General features: G+C 44.6%; 1 protein-coding gene across 5 annotated transcripts in view; it reads right to left on the bottom strand.

The window, feature by feature from the left end:
- The window catches only part of LAMB3 (laminin subunit beta 3), an 89,991-nt gene that overhangs the window by 57,896 nt on the left and 14,010 nt on the right, over positions 1 to 18,085 (bottom strand). For 4 of the 5 annotated variants that reach the window (XM_053246838.1, XM_053246839.1, XM_053246840.1 and 1 more), the window contains 2 exons: positions 1,733 to 1,847; positions 1,415 to 1,488 (listed from right to left, as the gene is read on the bottom strand). In XM_053246838.1, the coding sequence (XP_053102813.1) occupies positions 1,415 to 1,488; positions 1,733 to 1,847 (189 nt within the window). Of the gene's footprint in view, positions 1 to 1,414; positions 1,489 to 1,732; positions 1,848 to 6,806; positions 6,836 to 18,085 lie in introns of those variants that run through there. The other variant, XM_053246841.1, reaches the window with a different exon arrangement.

Here is an 18,085-nt window from a genome sequence, read left to right as displayed (position 1 = left end):
AGCTCATGCTGACACACGATTGCGTGAAATCAAGAAATCTCAATCAAAATACCGTGTTGATAGAACACACAAATGCAGTGGAAAGATAATAACTAAATAAATGGTATATTCAGTCCATATATTCATATATTCATATATTGCTGTCAAACATATAGTGCACGAAGGAGGAGCCAGGCTCCTATATGGACCCAGAGAGTATAGTTTCTAATGTTTCTTTGATATGTCCTTAAAGTCTTTGATAATAAACCTCATGGGTCACTGAAGAAATGAAGAGTTTCAACCTTGAGAAAAGTTTTGAAGCATTACCTTCAGTCCTTTGTGAGGAAGCTTTGGCGAAAAAAACTGGTACCTAGGCAGTTTTCAAGGACTATTCTGGAACTCTGGAAATTTGAATATAAGGTCTATTTTGGAACTCTGGAAATTAGAATATATCCACCTCAGCCAGCTGTTCAAGGCTTTGAACTTGGAATTCATTCATCTTAGTCAGCTGCTCTGCTTCCTGGATTTGGAATGTGTGCACCCACAACTCTTCATTTCTTCAGTGACCCATGAGGTTTATTATCAAAGACTTTAAGGACATATCAAAGAAACATTAGAAACTATACTCTCTGGGTCCATATAGGAGCCTGGCTCCTCCTTCGTGCACTATATGTTTGACAGCAATATATGAATATATGGACTGAATATACAATTTATTTAGTTATTATCTTTCCACTGCATTTGTGTGTTCTATCAACATGGTATTTTGATTGAGACACATGATTGCTGCAGCCTGGTTAAAGATGTGTTTGTACCCTGAATTTCGGCTAAGAGCCAGGCTTCAGTGTAAGGTTTGGCGTGGAGGCACTGCCGGGGTCTGCATAGATCCTGGCAGTTCTCAAGGGCAGTCATGCTCAGGCTTGGCTGCCTATGCTTGGGCTTGGCTGCTCGTGAGAACATCCCCAGAGAATCAGCATGGGGGCAAAGAGTGAGATCCTTCTCCCCACCACCACATCACAACCCTGATTCAGTTCTCTCCCTCCTTATGGCTACTTTTTGAGATAAAAAGTGCAGAGCTCAAATCATGGAAAGAGCCAGCATGGTATAGTGGTGAGTAAGGTGGACAGGGAGGCCCAAAATCAAATCCGCAATCAGCCATGAAATCCACTGAGTAACTATGGGCCAGACACTTCTCTCTCAGCCTAACCTACCTCGCAGGGTTGCTCTGAGGATAAACATAACACTCTGGGCTCCTTAATGGAAGAGCAGGATGTAAATGTAAAGATAAGACAGACAAGCCCCCACACAATGAGTAGTATGACCCATCACACGTTGCATCAGGAGCCCCTAGATTCAGACTCTCCTTTGCTTGTCAATGCCATTGTGATCACTGTTTGCCACACCCTAATAATCAATACAAGAGCCATACTCATACCCTGAAGTCCAGCAGGATGGCACTGAGCTGAAATTTTCTATCCAAATCTAGTTGGAGCGAGACATCTTTCACATCTAAACATACAGGAGAAAAAGCAGTTTTCAGACTAGCAGGTCAAGGAGGTTGTGAAAACATAAAGATTTCCTGTCAGCCAGCTCATCCATTTCCTCTCTCCATTCAATCCCAAACCCTGTTTGCTGAATCCACATAACCCTTGCCCATCTCAGTCGATCATTCCCATCCTAAGATATCCAGTTGAGACACACTTTGACAGCACGTCCACATCAGTTTGGGAGCAGCACACAAAGCAAGGCTTACCATTCTGAGACTGCCACCACCGCATGCGTCCTGTGGAAGAGAGGACATTTCCCACCCGGTGACTGTTGAAGGCACGAGGAACCCTGGAATCGCATCGGCAACATTTCATTTTCCACTGAAAGAGCGAGCAAAAGGCAAAATCTCTTATTACGATGCCCAGGAAACTGAATTTCCATCCGTTAGAAGACCATACAGTATTTTCTGAACAGAAAACGTCTGCTCAATAATAAAACACTCCAAGACATTATTAAAACATAAGTAAATTCTAAGTCACATGCCTGGTGCTCAGAGGTATAGCACACAACCGGGATAACATAAAAAGGAAGAAAAATATTCATTTAAAAAATTACAGAGGGGTCTCAATGTAAATGAATGCATCAAGCAAGATACCTCACCCCACCCATTTGGCCTGCCCCCTGGGTAGCCCTGCCACCTGTGCCAGAGCCCGCTGCTGCCAACCCTCTTTCCTCTTCTTTCCCCTTGCCTTGCCTCCCTCTCCTGAGGCATGCTCTGCCTGCCCGCCTGCCCCAGCCATATGACATTGGAAATACATGAATGCATCTGCAGTATCCATCCATCCATCCATCCATCCATCCATCCATCTCTCTCTCTCCCCTTCCCTCTGGCTGCCACGTTCTGCACCAATTGTAGTTTCCAGACTACATACAAAGGCAGCCCCACCTAGAGTGCATTACAGTACTCAAGCCTGGAGATAACTAGAATATGCACCACTTTTTTAAGCTCATTTACCTCCAGAAATGGGCATAGCTGATGTATCAGCTGAAGCTGATAAAAAGCATCCCTGGCCACTGCCTCGACCTGAGAAACCAGAGAGAGTTTTGGATCCAGGAGCTCTCCCAAGGTACAGTATGTACCTTTTCTTTCTGGGGGAGTGTATCCCCATCCAGAACAGGCAAATCTCTCTATCTCTTGAGTTCTGACCGCCCCCACCCCCAGCCAGTCAGTACCTTTGTCTTATTTGGATTATATTTCAGTTTGTTATCCCTCATCTAGCCCATTACCACCTCCAGGCAGGCATTTAGGAAAGTTATGCCATTACCTGATGAAGCTGATATGGAGAAATAGATTTGGGTGTCATTGGCATATTGATAACACCCTGCACCAAATCTCCTGATCATCTCTCCCAGTGGTTTCATGTAGATGTTAAAAAGCATTGCAGACAGTATGGAGCCTTGTGGAACTCCATACATTAACTCCTGCTTTGCAGAGCAACAAACTCCAAGCAACACCATCTAGAATCTACCAGAGAAGCAGGAATGCAACCACTGTAAAACAGTGCCATACAATCCCAAATTCCTCAAGCGACCCAGAAGGATACCATGGATTATCTATGCTGATTATCCGAGGCAAATCACACACACACACACACACACACACACACACACACCCATATCAAGTGCCTGTATGTCCCCCCCCCCATGACTAAAAGCATCTCTGGGGAGATTTGCATCAGGGAAATAGTGGGGGAAGAGTTAAACTCCTCCTTCCCCCATGTTTCTGTCCCAATCCAAATTGGGGGGCCCAGGCTACTTTTAGCAATAAGTCAGACATGTATTCACCCATCTTTAACAGTACATCTAGTTCAGCCCTTAAATACTCAAAATAATCTCCTCCCTTGGTCTCAAGGGAGGAGAACTGGTCTCAAGGGAGGAGAGGTGTTCTTGTGGCAAGCACGACTTGTCCCCTTAGCTAAGCAGGGTCCGTCCTGGTTGCATTTGAATGGGAGACTAGAAGTGTGAGCACTGTAAAATATTCCCCTCAGCGGGTGGAGCCGCTCTGGGAAGAGCAGAAGGTTCCAAGTTCCCTCCCTGTTTTCTCCAAGACAGGGCTGAGAGAGGTTCCTGCCTGCAACCTTGGAGAAGCCGCTGCCAGTCTGTGTATACAATACTGAGCTAGATAGACCAATGGTCTGACTCAGTATATGGAAGCTTCCTATATTCCTAATAATCATTATAGTACAAGAGTGTCCCAGCCATACTACGCATTCAAGCAAATTTGTATTTCTTGCAACTGTAGCCTCAAGAAAAATCAACAGTGTTAAGTGGATCTTAGTACTAGATCTATATCAGTTAGACATTATGTCTTTCTTCCTGGTATATTCAACTGGTTTGAGATTAGACTGCTACAACTCGTGCCTCACGAGAAGAGGGCAGTGTGAAGTAGATCTTCACTGCTCTGACTCTACAGCAGTTAAACATTAAGGATATTAACACAACCTACTGGGTGGGTGGGCAGGTAGGATTTCCCCTGCCTTTCCCCCAAACGATAAAACAAAGGTTGCCTGTAGAGCAGAGCACACGTTCGGAAAATCCATGTTGCACCAAGCAGTGCAGATCTCTGGAGGCCGGGACAATGCATCCCGGACTCTGTATATCCCACAATTCATCGCATGAGGAGCACATCTCTGGTCTGCAAGCAGCCCAAACACACACAAGACCCCACACTCATGCCTTTAACCTTGGCTAAAGGCCGGTCTACAAAGTGGGGTTAGGCAAGTGGGCAACACTAGGATCTGCTTGGATCTCAGCACTGCACATGAGCAGCCTAGCCTGGGTTAGGCTGCTCATGTGCAGTGCTGAGATCCAAGCAGATCCCAGCGCTGCCCACTCGCCTAACCCCACTTTGTAATCAACCCCTAACCTGAGCTAGGCTGCTTGTGAAAACAGCCTTATTATGTCCTTCTTGGGGTTCTTAGGAGGTTCAAGTTTAGATTACTTTTTGGCCCAAGCATTCTAACCCACCGAACAGCAGAAACATAGCGAACACTACAATATAGAGGACGTGCTCCAGGAGGCCCTTCAAAATGGCAGAATGATTTGGCTTGGAGCCAGTGCCATAATGTTCAGCACGTAGCAAAGTAACATACAGTGTACCCAGCAGCATCCTCAAGAAAGGATCAAGCTGTGACAAGCAAAGTCCTCCACTTTTTACTCTCTTGTGGAAGAAAGCAGTGGAATTGTAATGATCTCTAAAGATATCTTCTTTTAGAGTACTATACAGTAAAGTTGTTCATGCTTCATCCTTCCAGAACAAGCTAGGCCGTATTAAACCCAGCTTCTCCTTGACACATGGTTTGCTAGCCTATATATTCAGTGCTAAAATCCCAGGTGCCTGGTCATGGCATTTGGCATTAACATCATTGAAATTCTAAAGATCAATGTGTGCTAAGGTCCTTAGCGTGCTCTTTAAGGTTCCAAGGTTGTGATGAATATCCAACAATTCCATGGTTCCAGGATATGCATCTTTCATTTTTTAAAAAAAGATTCATAAAAATTGAATTGCAATGCAATTGGTTCTCAATGTTGTTTTTACAACTTAATTGTGTGACTCAGAGGTAAGCCTGGTGATCTGTGGTGTTCTATCATTACATCAGCAGATAAGGGGAGAATATTCATTCTTTAGGCTTCCAGACAAACTCAGCCACAATGTACCAGAAGAGAGAAAAACATGCATGGAAATGTCAAGCTGTTTATAGAGCCTCAAGACTACAACTAATGTTTGTGTGTGACTAAGTAAAATACACATGCTCTAAAGCATCCAGACCTTCAAGGATTATTCTAAGGTGGAACTGAACACATAGAGGCGGGGAAGAAGAGACAGGGGAAACAGAAGTTAAAGATGAATTCTGTTTCCTTTCAGTCTTCATAATCTTATTTTAGAAGTCTATTTGGGTCTTCCTTTGCTCTTCCCCATCACACCACTATTTCTTTCACTTCTTCTCATTAAAGTTGTTCACACGACCAGCCCTACGGAGTGGAACAGGGCCACATAGGGCTGGTCATATAACTCCCACCACCATGTAGCCCTGCTTCTGAACCCGAGCTAAAAGTGAGGTAGGAGGATGCACATGTGCCTCCTACTTTATGCCCGGGTTGTGTGGTCACTCAATCTACCAGCAGCTCCTTTCAAGCTGCCAGCAGCCATCAAGACCATAGAGCCAAGGCGAAGAAGTGACCTGGAAACAGGAAATTCCCTAATGAACCATGTGGCTTGCATGGGGAATTGTGGGATTCTTGGGGGCTGGGAGTCCTTCTCCCCATCTCTGGATCGCCACACCCGTTGATCGTGTGGGTGTGCCATGAAGCAAAGCCCAGAAGTGGCAGGGGTTGGGTGGAGGAAGATAGTCAGGCTCCTGCCTTCCCCCCATTCCTCCCCAGCCTCAGAGCCAATGGTCACATGAATGACTTCTTCCTCTTTCTCATTTTTCCTTCCTTCCTATCTATGTTATTTCCCTTCTCTCCCTGTCTATCTCTTTTTCTGTTCATTCTTATTGTCCTTTCCATCTTTGTTCCTTTCTGTTTAAAAAAATTCTAGAGTAAGGGGATGCTTGTGGGTGGGGGGTGGGCTGCATGTGAAGTAGGGTGAAAAGGTAAACCTTGCAAAGCCTTTATCTGAAGCAAGCAGTTGGTACTACTCTGGGACTGAACAACTTCCAATTGAAAGAAAGAAAAACACTTGCACTCTTCATTCATGCTCCGAACGTGATCCTGGTTCTTGGTTTGTCTGCTCAGCTTCAACTCTAGCCTGTTTCCTGTCTTGGTTCCCAGTTAGTCTGCTTAGCTCTCCCAGTCCCGAGTTCAGACTCTACAGTATCCAGTGATACTTTCCAGTATCACAGCTACTGTGATCACAGTATCACTCTGACATATGTTCATGCAATTTGGCTGAAACCGAGATTGCTTAAACTCAACTTTTCTTATAGGTTTCCCAAAGGACACCAATGGAAGCTTCCCCCACCCACCTTGAAAAATACTCATGGGATGCACGATCTGGACCATTTAGGGGTGTGTGAGTGCTAGGATTATAGTTCTCCCACTATGGTCCTGATTCATGGACATCCAATCTGGTTGCTATTTAATATGTAAGAAAACAAGCACATGCATACAAAGCATGTGCTTAAAATAACATGTAACTTTAATCTACCAAACATTCAGATGCACCAGCCGAAGGCCTAAATGCACAGGGCAGAACAGTACATTCTGGCTGGTTACTTATACCATGCATTATATTCTTAAGATTAAATTAGTGCCCTCAGTTTATCACAAGCCTTTACCTCCATCCAAATGCTCATCTACAGTCATGGTTAGCCTTTTGATATGGTACGTTTCATATAAGCAAACAAAAAGGCCTTTATTTAAATCTCAAATTACTTCAAGCCTAGACTCCTCAACACCCTCTTTCAAATCAGTCAAACGGAGGGCAAGCCACTCCAGTGGGTGAAAGGTTACTAGGTGGAAAGTCAGGCAGAGCAAAATGTATCCCTCTGCTTCAGTGAGTCATTCAAGGAGCAAGACAGGATGAGCTACCCCTGAAAGCTTGTGCACACATAGCTTAAAAGAAACCACAGGCTCAATTTGATAAACAAATACTAGAAGATGACAAGCCAAGTCCTGGCTCATTTTTTAAAAAATGCCTTCCATTGTTTCTGATCATAAGTGGATATATGCATTTGGAAAGTAATTTGCTAGAAAGCAAACAAAAAACACAATTAGCCACATTTTCCATTAGAAAAATCCAAAGCTACAGCTAAACACTATTCAGACATTATGTTGTACATGCAGTTACGAATGTGTGTGTAGATAGATAGATAGATAGATAGATAGATAGATAGATAGATATAAATGACGACGACCATTCCCAGATGTCAAATTTTCTTTGCTTCACCACAGGAATGGTGGGTGTGCATACGCACGTCAGGAGGATTTACCTCAAAGTCCCTGTGGGATATCGAGGTGCACTCCATACACAATTCAGGTGTTTCCCTGCACATTGGAGCTTAGCCCAAATTATGTCAGGCTAAAAAGTTCCACTTTTTACAGTGGCTTTTGGGGATACTTTGAAGCACCCGACATTTCTTCTGAGATGCATGGAGGTGCCATAGTGATGGAGTGCCTCTTCTTAAAGCCTCACTTTTTTCATTTGTTTAAAAAAAGATTTGCTTGGTGATCTTGTGGAACATCATTCTATGCACCTGCATGGTGCATTTTTGTTTTCCGCTTTCAATAAAATTTATGTTTGTTTGTTTGTTTTTAAAAGCCTCCTGACTCTGTTTGACTCCCAGTGGTACTTTGCAGTGAACATAAGAACATAAGTAGGCTTTTCTTAAAGCCTCGCTTTTTGCTTTAAACAAACAAACAATCAAACATTTGCTTGGTGATCTTGCGGAACATCATATTTCACCCGCCCTGTATGGGGTGGGTACTTATGATGTTCTGCAAGATCACCAAGTAAATGTTTCTTTAAAAAAATAGTAAAAAGTTAGGCGTTTAACATTTGCTGGTCGGGTGTCATTCACCCAACCACAGATATGCAAAACCGTAGATGATGAATCCGCGGATAACAAAGTTTACCTGTAAAAAGGAATCTGTCCTTCCAAACACAGAACACACATTTCAAATACAGTCCAAAAATGGCCAAAAAAGGATCACTGACCCAGAATCCACTACCAGCCACAGTGCCTGTGCTGCAGTAAGATCATTGGCACAAGCTGCTCTCACACACACCATTATAATTCCTTAATTCCTAGCATTGCAATAGTAGTTGTCACAGCAGCACCCTTAGCAGCAAGCATAGCCATAAATTCAACTAGAGCAACTTGCTCCTTTGGGCTGTCCTCTCCCTCCCCTCCCCCCCACAATGGGGGCACAGTTGCCCATGACAACACTTGATTTGTATGATAACAAGCCAAACAAGAAGCAAGGAGATCCAGGGGTGTAGATATAATTGAGTGGATGGGTTCAAACAACATGGGGCCCCCAGCTCCTGAGGGCGCCCCCTCCAGCTCCACCCTTCCTATTTTCTTCATTATCTTCCTCACTCCAAGGGGCTGTCAGGGAGAGGGGAGAACATGGGCCCTAGCTACGCCCCTAAGGAGATCACAAGCCAATCAGAAGCCAGTGCCAGAAAACCAATCAGCAATTGAAAAACATGCCTACAAAGTGGCTCTCGAGATGCTGAAACATTTCAACTCAAAATGGGGTTGTTTTGTTCCAAGCTTGAAACGGGCCCTTTATTTAAAGGGTGTTTTGTTTTGAGCTTGAAACACTCAAAACAGCCCTTTTAAAATCAAAATGTTTTGACACTGAAACGTTTTGCACATCCCTAGCCTCTTGGGATGGAAAATAAATGTGTACTGTTAAGTATATCTATTTTATTCTGACTGTTCATGTGGGGAACCAGGTAGCACATTCCCCATATGCATGTTTATGCCCCCATAGACACTTGGAGGTTTTCTTGTGCATGATTGTGTAGTACACTTCTTGCAGATTGTCTCTTGTATAGGAAGAATGTCAGAAGATGGTAACTGCTGGGGTAGCCCAAGGCAGTGTTGCCTCTAACAGGGATTCCCAGATGTTGTTGACTACAACTCCCATAATCCCTAAGCAAAAGCCGTTGCAGCTGGGGATTCTGGGAGTTGTAGTCAACAACATCTGAGAATCCCTGTTAGAGGCAACACTGGCCCAAGGTATCGTGGTGCCTGAGGCAATGCACCAAAAGCTGCCTTGCCCCACAGCCCTGGTGGGGGCCAGCCCCCTTTATTTAACATATTTATATACCACCTAAAGCCTGTGTCTCTGGGCCCTTGCAAATGAGGTGCAGGATGTAAAGAGTGAGGGATGTTGCCAGCAGCCTCCTCTTCTCTTTCCATGCTTCTTTTCCAACCTTCCATGATGTGATTTGATGCCAAATTAGACACATAAGAAGAGCACATTGCCTCATTTAACGGGTGACCTACTTCTGACCTGATCTATCATTCCTCTCAGTCCAGCTCCTGCCAATCCTTGATATGCCTTCCCTTCTTTTTTTAAGTCTAAGTACTATTCCAGCTCCTCCCTGATATAGCTCACAGCCAACAGTTAGAAGCTCCTTTAATAGCACAGATGTAAGGCCACAGAAAGCTTTGACCTGAGAAGCTGTTTATTGGCAACCTGGGATTGGAAGGTGAAGCAGAAATACATGACCAGCGAGTGTCCGAGCCGAGCGTCAAAGATTTCTCATGCTTGTGGACAATAGCTAGAGGAAGCAGGAAGAAAGGGTGGCTTTGCTGAGACATTGTAATGCAGCCTTGACCTTGGTTTATATATCCAGCAATTTCTTTTTATAAAAGGCTGTGAGAACAGTTAGCTAGCGAGGCTGCACATATATTTGCTCAGTATATCAGCTTAATATTCTCTGTGGGAGTAGAATGTCCTCTCTTCACTCCCAAGGCCACTGGGATAAGCAACAGATGCAAATTCATCCGAGAACAAAGCTGCTATAGAAGCCATGTGCGATGGGAAGGGAGCATGCAGGGGAGAGTACTGATGGGAGAAGCTCGGATATTTGCTGCAGTGACCCACAGAATGCATAAAGACAGAATCAAGGAGCACACAAACATTCACATTCTGCACCTAAAGCCACTATTTGTGCCTCACACAGACTTTGTGCTCTGGTAAAGGAATGCAAATGTCACCTGCAGATATCCTTATCCTCACTTTTGGCACATGCTGTTGTCTGCTTACAAGGCTGATGGATATGATCATCATGCTCAGTAGCAGATTATAAACAACAAAGAAAACAATACAGAACGTATTGGCATGCCCACACAGATGGATCTTAGTGTTTACTCTAAAGGTAAAGTTGTGCTGTCGAGTCGGTGCCGACTCCTGGCGACCACAGAGCCGTGTGGTTGTCCTTGGTAGAATACAGGAGGAGTTTACCATTGCCTCCTCCCACGCAGTGTGAGATGGTGCCTTTCAGCACCTTCCTATTTCACTGCTGCCCAATAAAGGCAGCAGGAATTCGAACCAGGAACCTCTGGCTTGCTAATCAAGTAATTTCCCCACTGCACCATTAGGTGTAGCTAATGTTTACTCTAGTAAATAATATTAGTAACTTGTGAAGTTTGTGCCTAATATTTTGTCTTGTCCAAACCAATACTCTGCTTCTTTTTTGAAACACTAATATTTGTGCCTTATAAAATAGATACTGCTCTTAGTGCACAGTCCTATGCTTGTTTACTCAGATGTCCCTTTGAACTTCATGGGACTTATGACCAGGCAATTGGGTATAGCAGGGTTTCTCAAATTTGGATGCCCAGCTGTTGTTGGACTACAGCTCCCATCATCCCCAGCCACAATGGTCTTTGGCCATGGTTGGCTGAGGATGAGGAGTGGTTGCAGTCCAGCAGTATCTGTGGGCCCAAGTTTGAGAACCCCTCACATATTGGGGGCAGTGATTGGCTGTGGTTAAGTGGACAAGGCATTGTCACTATGATCCAGAAGATAGTTGAATGTGAAGATTGGGGGGACACCCTGCTACATCACTGAGGCCATAGGCACAGGAGTGGGGGAAAGAACAGCACTCCCACTGTGGAGGCAGGAAACAGCAGTGCTTTTCTGGCAGCTGACCCTGGGGAGCAAGGTGCCACAGGTCTCTTGCACAGCCAAAGCTCAAAACATTCCCCAGCCATGAGCAGGGACTATAACTTGCATGGAAGCTCTGTGCATGTGCGGCTATCAGCCACTGTAGGTGGAGATGAGGGGAGTTGTAGTCCAACAATATCTGGGACCCTAGTTGGAGAATCACTCCAGTTAGTTAAAGAATGAGAGATTTCTATCAGTGTTCAAGTGTGGATGTGTCTGATCCATCTGGCAGGGAAAATGCTTAGTGAAGCTCTTCCAAAGCAGCATGCCCTTGACACGTGCCAAAACAAAACTCATAGTCTAATTTTTCTGTCCAATAATTCCTTCTCTCTTGGGGAACTTTGGGACACATGTCTGCCCTTAGAAACTGCAGTTTCACTAATGGGCAAAATCCCTTCTTAGGCAATTAAAATGTTGCACAACTTGCTCAATGCAGACAACCCTTACATTTGCTCCCAGTGTTAATTTTAGCATTCCAAAATAACAAAAAAGAGAGAGCAGGATTTCGACACTGCCTTGTGAAATGGTTATTTCAGTGGCCAAGTGTGGATGTGTGCAATTTCCTTGGCAGGCAGAACACTTGGTGAAGCCCTTCCAAAGAAGCATGACCTATTTGAGCCAATGTAAGGCCCTGTTGGCATTACAGCAGACCTCTTACACAGTATGTAATTCTGAGCCAAAATGGACAAGGTTTCAAAGGCCTCCAGTTTCTTGAGACACTATGAGAGAGGACATTTTTCTATGGTGTCTTGATCTTCCTAGAGAAGATCAAAATTGGTATTATGAGGAAGGACTGGAAGGACAGGGAGAAATCAGATATGGTTGGAACTGTCTGTTGCTGCCTGCTAATCTTGCTCCTCAACCTGCTTGTCTCTGCTTCCCATATTGCCAATAGAAAGCAGCAGAGGAAAGGGGAGGAGCTGAAGTATTGGAGTTATCTCCAAGTAGGAAAAATTTAACATGGGAGGCAGCCATGATCATGACCTTTCTGAGTGCACTGAATCAGGCTCACAGATGGTGATGATAGAGATGGGAAAATCCCACACATATTTGCCAAGAAATGCTAGAACCTAGGAATTAAAAATATGTATTCCACCCTCTGTAGAGCTAGATTCTTAAAAAACGAATGCTGGGGAATTTGAAGGGTTTTTAAGTGCTTAAAATTAAACCCCAAAAGGAAGAAGATAGACGCAATTTTAGAGATCTGAATCGACAGATGGAGACTGAATGCAATTTGAACTGCTGAACTGATCCAAACCATAGCTTCCTAGATTTGACCGGCCAAAAACCATTGCCAATCCCTGCAGTTCAAATTCACAAGTTGTTGTCCAGGTTCACATTGGTTTGTTCTGCTAATGAATGTCTCTATTGCCTGCTGTAGACCAAAACTGAGTAACCAAACAGCAAACAGGAACTATTCCTGCTGTGAACTACAAGAGGAGTGTGAGAAGTGCTTGAAAAATAATTTTGACTTTCAGAACAACAACCACACGACTAGGTACATATTTCCACCCTACCTCAGTTGTACTGAGTGTGCAGGTTACGGAATATTATGTAGGATATTTGGCTTGATCATCATTTTTCATAACAAGGACTCTTCACTCGGTTTCCTTGACTCTCCTATTTTATGAGCGCTTCCATTTCTGGGCCGCAGCTCAGTGGGAAGCATCTGCTTTGCATGCAAAAGATCCCAGGTTCGGGGGCGGCCATGTCCTAAGAACACACAGTGCCCTGTCTCTGGGGTTATGCTCTGGGTTCCTTGGAGGAAGAACAGGATATAAATGTATAAAAAATTAATAATAATACCTTGCTCACCAACCCCCCTCCCGCTAGCCAGCTGGCCACCCTTGCTGTCCCCTCACTCGCCCTGCTGCCCACTTGCCAGGCTCCTCCCAGGCTGCTGGAAAGCAGGGAAGCCCCAAATGGGCCCTTCCTGCTTCCCAGTGACCTGAGAGAAGCCTGGCCATGAGTAAGTTGGGGTCGCACCACTGGGGGGGGAGGGCCATGCCGCAGAGGTACTGCCCATGTTTGTGCACCGAACATGGACTTGCTCAGCCCTCACTACACCACTGCTTCCTATATTCCCAACAGCTGCCTCAGTTCCCTCTCTTTTGGCAATAATAATCATTTAGGATGTCAGGCTTTTGTCAGAGAGGCCTTTGCCTTTAAATGATCCCATGCAATGAGGCACGATACAGTTGCTATGCCTCTTAGCCTATTCCGCTATCCATCTCCTTACCTACTCTCCTCCCTGACTGACACTAGCCAACAGAACTCTAAATTTTGCTTCAGGACAGATAGGAACGAGTGCCAAGAAAGGGCAGTAATGGAATAGGCTAGGAAACATAATAACCCCTTCTTTTCTGGTGTTGTACAGGCATCTCCACTGGGTGAACACTTGGCCTAGAAGCATTATGTAGGCCAAGTGCAGATCCTCCTCCACCCCATAATAATTATAACAAGAAACTGCCTGTCCTCAAAACATGCTCCACATTCCTGGAAATACTTCAAGCCATTCTTCACATGCCTGCAAATACATGTGGCAGTGTGCATTTGACTGGCCAGAATGTTCTTGTATCCCAATTCACTGTGCAAGTGCTTCCAACTCACAGAAATTTGTATAATTAATCAAACCCGCATTGTTTTGCACGCTCTGGGGAGTTCACTGCTTGGGCTTACCCTGGCCCTCTGGGGAGGACAGGGCCCAGCCAGCATCTGGCAGCCACTGCCTGAGTGGGTCCTTCTCTCCTAGGACAGGCCAGACAGGTACTACATGGCACAGTCATGGAGGGGTGGGGGGATGGCAGGTGGCTGCCACCAACCAGAATGCTGCTGTTGCTACTACAGGCCAACCAAGAATGAATGAAACCTGGGTCCATCACCACAATAAAGGGAGGAGGGCCCTGTGGTGTGTTTGGTTGATCCATTCCTTGAACTAGGCCAGCTTTTGAATGAGGCTTTAGTTATTGTATTCCAGTCCTAGTGTAGAGATGGGGCTAACAAACAGCCAGAAGCAAGAGCACTGAAGGCAGACTGCACTTGCCTCTCTGTAAATAATATCAATTTCATTCATGTCTATTTCATGTTCCTGATTCCACTCCATTGCCTTGTCCTTGCATACCACAACTATTTCCTCTGTATTCTACAAGCCCAACCAAGGGGTCCCAACAGAGGCCATCTTGCTGAGGGCCACCTCAGACCTAGAGCTGGCTCTGCAGACTCTAGTTCTGCCTTCTCAGCTACACATCTATTATACATTTTGAAGAGTTTGTTTGTGGATTTGTTTTTGGAAAATAAAGTCATACTTCGTGACTACGTATAGATACCAAATTTGACATAAACAATGCTGCCTCTTAAATTAAGTGAATGCACTACTTTTTAAACTGGAATATGCTGGGTGAAAGGTTTAAATGGTAGTTTTCTATTTTCTAGAATAAATTCTGAATATAATAATCATATTTTAACTGTTATTGTTCTCAACAGATTTTAAACACTCAATAATCAGATCAATAATTCAAAAACAACATCATGTCTACTATGTATGGTGATTATTCAGTAAAATGAATCATAGCTGAAGTTGAAAATCCATGGTTGAAATTCAAACTGCTCTTTTTACTTCCCTTTTGCAAGTACATTAACAAAATTTTCTATTATATTTATTTACTTCCTTGAACGTTCCTATCTATGCAAAATGACTTTTCCCAGTCAGTGATGGGCCTCACTTACTAGTCACAAATATTTGGTCATACCACTGTCATGAAGACAACTGAATTTCCCCCCTCCCCAAATACCATCTCATCTTAGCCCCACACACATTGCTTATATACAGTGTTATCAAAAAGTTTGTTTTGTTTCTTCAGTGTGCCTATGCAGGGCACTAGAGATATCTTATCTCTAGAGTAGTTATGTTGACAAAGCTGCACTTAAATGAAAAGAACTGACTTGGCATGCATCCACTTTGCAGGGGAAAGTGGGGACAACTGTGCCTAACCTTGCCTGAAGTACCTTCAAGAACTTTGGGATTTATCTTGGCTCTAAAGGTTGCAATATTCAACTGTGGCTGGAGCCAGTCCCATGAAGGGCCAGACTCATTATGTGATTTATAGGTTGACATTTTAAAGAGATGCCATGCAAGGACATGGGTGCATTCCTTTTAAGTAGTTTATGGCTTAAATCAACATTACATCTTTTAGCTTGCTGCTCTCCTTCAATTAAAACTGAGATTTATAAATGCAGTAGTAAAGTCTATAATAAATATCTCAAACATGCACATATAGGAAGGGAGCATTTGAGGACAGCAAGATATTAGTAACAGCACATGTTTTGCATACATAAATCACTGATCAAAGTGTCTGAGCTGAGTACTTTGACTCACCGGGTACATACTAGTATACATCAAATACTATGATAACATGAGCTTGGAAAGGGGAAAGGTTGACTTCCTAGTGTCTCAGGCACATGTGAGATTTAGAAGCTATGGGCTATTTTCTTAAGAATAAAGCAGCCAGAAACATTTCAGCAACGTGTTTCTGATCTTACAGGGCACTACCAGACTGCAAGCAACTCTCAGAAGTATCAACCCTGCAGTGCAACAGACAGTGTGCTCATGGAAGGACTGGGAGTTGTGCATGGGTTTCTGGCATGCCCCCACAGAGCTTCCACTGGGCACACCTTGGTAGTCAGGATGTCAGCCATTGTGATTAAGAACTCCTATTAATTTTCCTTTTTTTTCTACAAGCTAGATGTCAGTCCTGTGTTTATCACTTTTGTATCCCTACATTCTTTCAAGGAGCTCAGGATGACATGCTATGGTATCTGTATGATAACAATAACCCTGCAAAATAAAGGCTATGAGAGAGTGGCTTCCCCAATGTCACCTTCTGAGCTTCATGCCTGAGTGGAGATTTGAACCCAGGTTTCTCCAGTCCAAGTGCAATATGTACACTATTTTTGAAACATTAAACAGAGCTACAAAGACCTCCAGTTGCAAAAAACAGCTTCTGGGTATGCCATTTTGTCTGACTAGGCAGACTTTGAAGAACTATTAGGATGTTATAAGTCTAGTCTTCCTTAGATTCAAACCAACCCCTCTAACCCCTTCTTCTTTTTGTAAACATGCAAGTGCTTGCGCCAGAGACCACTCACTCAGCACTTTCTCCCCTTCACAGGAATAGGTTTGGAAATCAACAGGCTGACGAAACCACAAAGCACATCTCAGCTATTCTTGCTAGAATGGTAGGCTGTAGTTACTGCATAAAGGGAAAATGCATTCTGAAGAAGCATACATGAAGCTTATGAGTTTCTACAGCAGATGCCTTAACAGCTGAACTAAACAAAAAGGCTAGGAAGTGCTGGTAAGGATGCTCATTGTACAGGTTAGAACATATCCCTCTTAAAAAGAGACGTAAGCAAGGAGTGCCTTAGTGGAAGAATGGGCTGTAGTTACTGAAAGCTCTCAATCCTGTGCACTCAGGTATGGCAGTTAAAGCCTCACTGGGGACTTGGGAATATTAGACTCACTGGGAATTTAGGAAAATTATATGCAGCCAGTTCAGACAACTGAACAAACAAGAATGTAGGAACACAAGAGGCTGCCTTATACCAAGGGAGACCATTGGTCTCACTATTGTCTGCACTGATTAGCAGTAGATCTCCAAGGATTCAGGCAGGAGTCTCTTCCAGACCTACCTGGAGACGCCAGCTAGTGAACCTGGTGTTAGAGAGCTTGGAGGGCAGGTTTTTTTTATCTTCCCCACCTGCAGCAGAAGTGCACAGACAAGGAGAACACTACTAATTAATATTGTTTGGCGACATGGAGTTAAAGTTCTAAATCAAGTAGCTTATTTAGGAAATCCTTCAGGAAGATAGATTAAGACCTACATGCCTTGCTGCTAGCTACATGCAGGAAGAAGGGAGGGAGAAGATGGAAGTGTCTCTCTCCAGGTTAGAGAACGAAACCTGAGGCTATCAGCCTAACAAAGGGGAATCAGAGTAGGGAATGCATGGTCAGAGAGGGAATGCCTTTACTGGCTTTCTTTGCCCCTAATACCACTAGTGGGCAACAGGTTGCTGGTGCTAAGTGTCGATGCCATCAGGAGCTGCTGCATCTCCAACACCTGGGACCTTCTGCATGCAAACAGATCTGCTACCTCTGAGTTACAGCCCCATCCCCTAAGCGGGACCTTATAGCAGACAGCAATCACATCTGGAAGCCCTTCTCACAATCATAGAGTAGTTTCTGGGTGGGTGGCTTGCCCGCCCAGATGAGCGGTGGCTTCCCCAGTCACTTGCCCAGGAGCTCCGGGGGTCAGGTGCGCCCCGCCCCCCAGAGCCCCAATAATGCATTGTGCGAGTGCGCAGTGCATTACTGGGAGCTCCCCACCCCACCCCACCCCGAGTGTGCCTGCGGCGGCTGCAAGCAGTCGCAGCAAACACATAATCAGTTAGCCCGGTTTGGGGGCACACTCATGCCCAAAACTCAGGTTAAGCGGTAAACTACTTAGGAGGGCTGGCTGCCGTGCCACCGCTGGGAGCTGTATGGCTCCCGGTGATTCTCACGAGCAGCAAAAACCAGGCTGGGTTTCCCTAGCCCAGTTTTCGCTGCTCATGAGAATAGCTTTGAAGTACCCAACCAAATGCCAACCAAGGTGGACCTTGCTTAGCAAAGGGGACAATTCATGCCTGCAACCACAAGACCAGCTCTCCTCTCTGAATGTAAGAATGAATTCTTAAAAGTTCCCAAACTCTTTCTTTCCCTTTTCACACTCTGGAGAAATCATGCACACACTTCCCAACATTTCATGAATGAAAATATAGACATGTCTGTGAATGTGTAGGAGGCATGGCCAAGCAACCTGGGAAGTGTGATGAACACTTCTGACCAGTGGTGGCTGGTCAGTAAGGACAGGAGGGGCAGTGCCCGCCACCA

Source organism: Hemicordylus capensis, chromosome 4 (genome assembly GCF_027244095.1).
Source record: "Hemicordylus capensis ecotype Gifberg chromosome 4, rHemCap1.1.pri, whole genome shotgun sequence".
Lineage (NCBI taxonomy): Eukaryota > Metazoa > Chordata > Lepidosauria > Squamata > Cordylidae > Hemicordylus > Hemicordylus capensis.
Note: the sequence above shows the minus strand (reverse complement) of the source record. Positions and strands in the feature narration are given on the sequence as shown.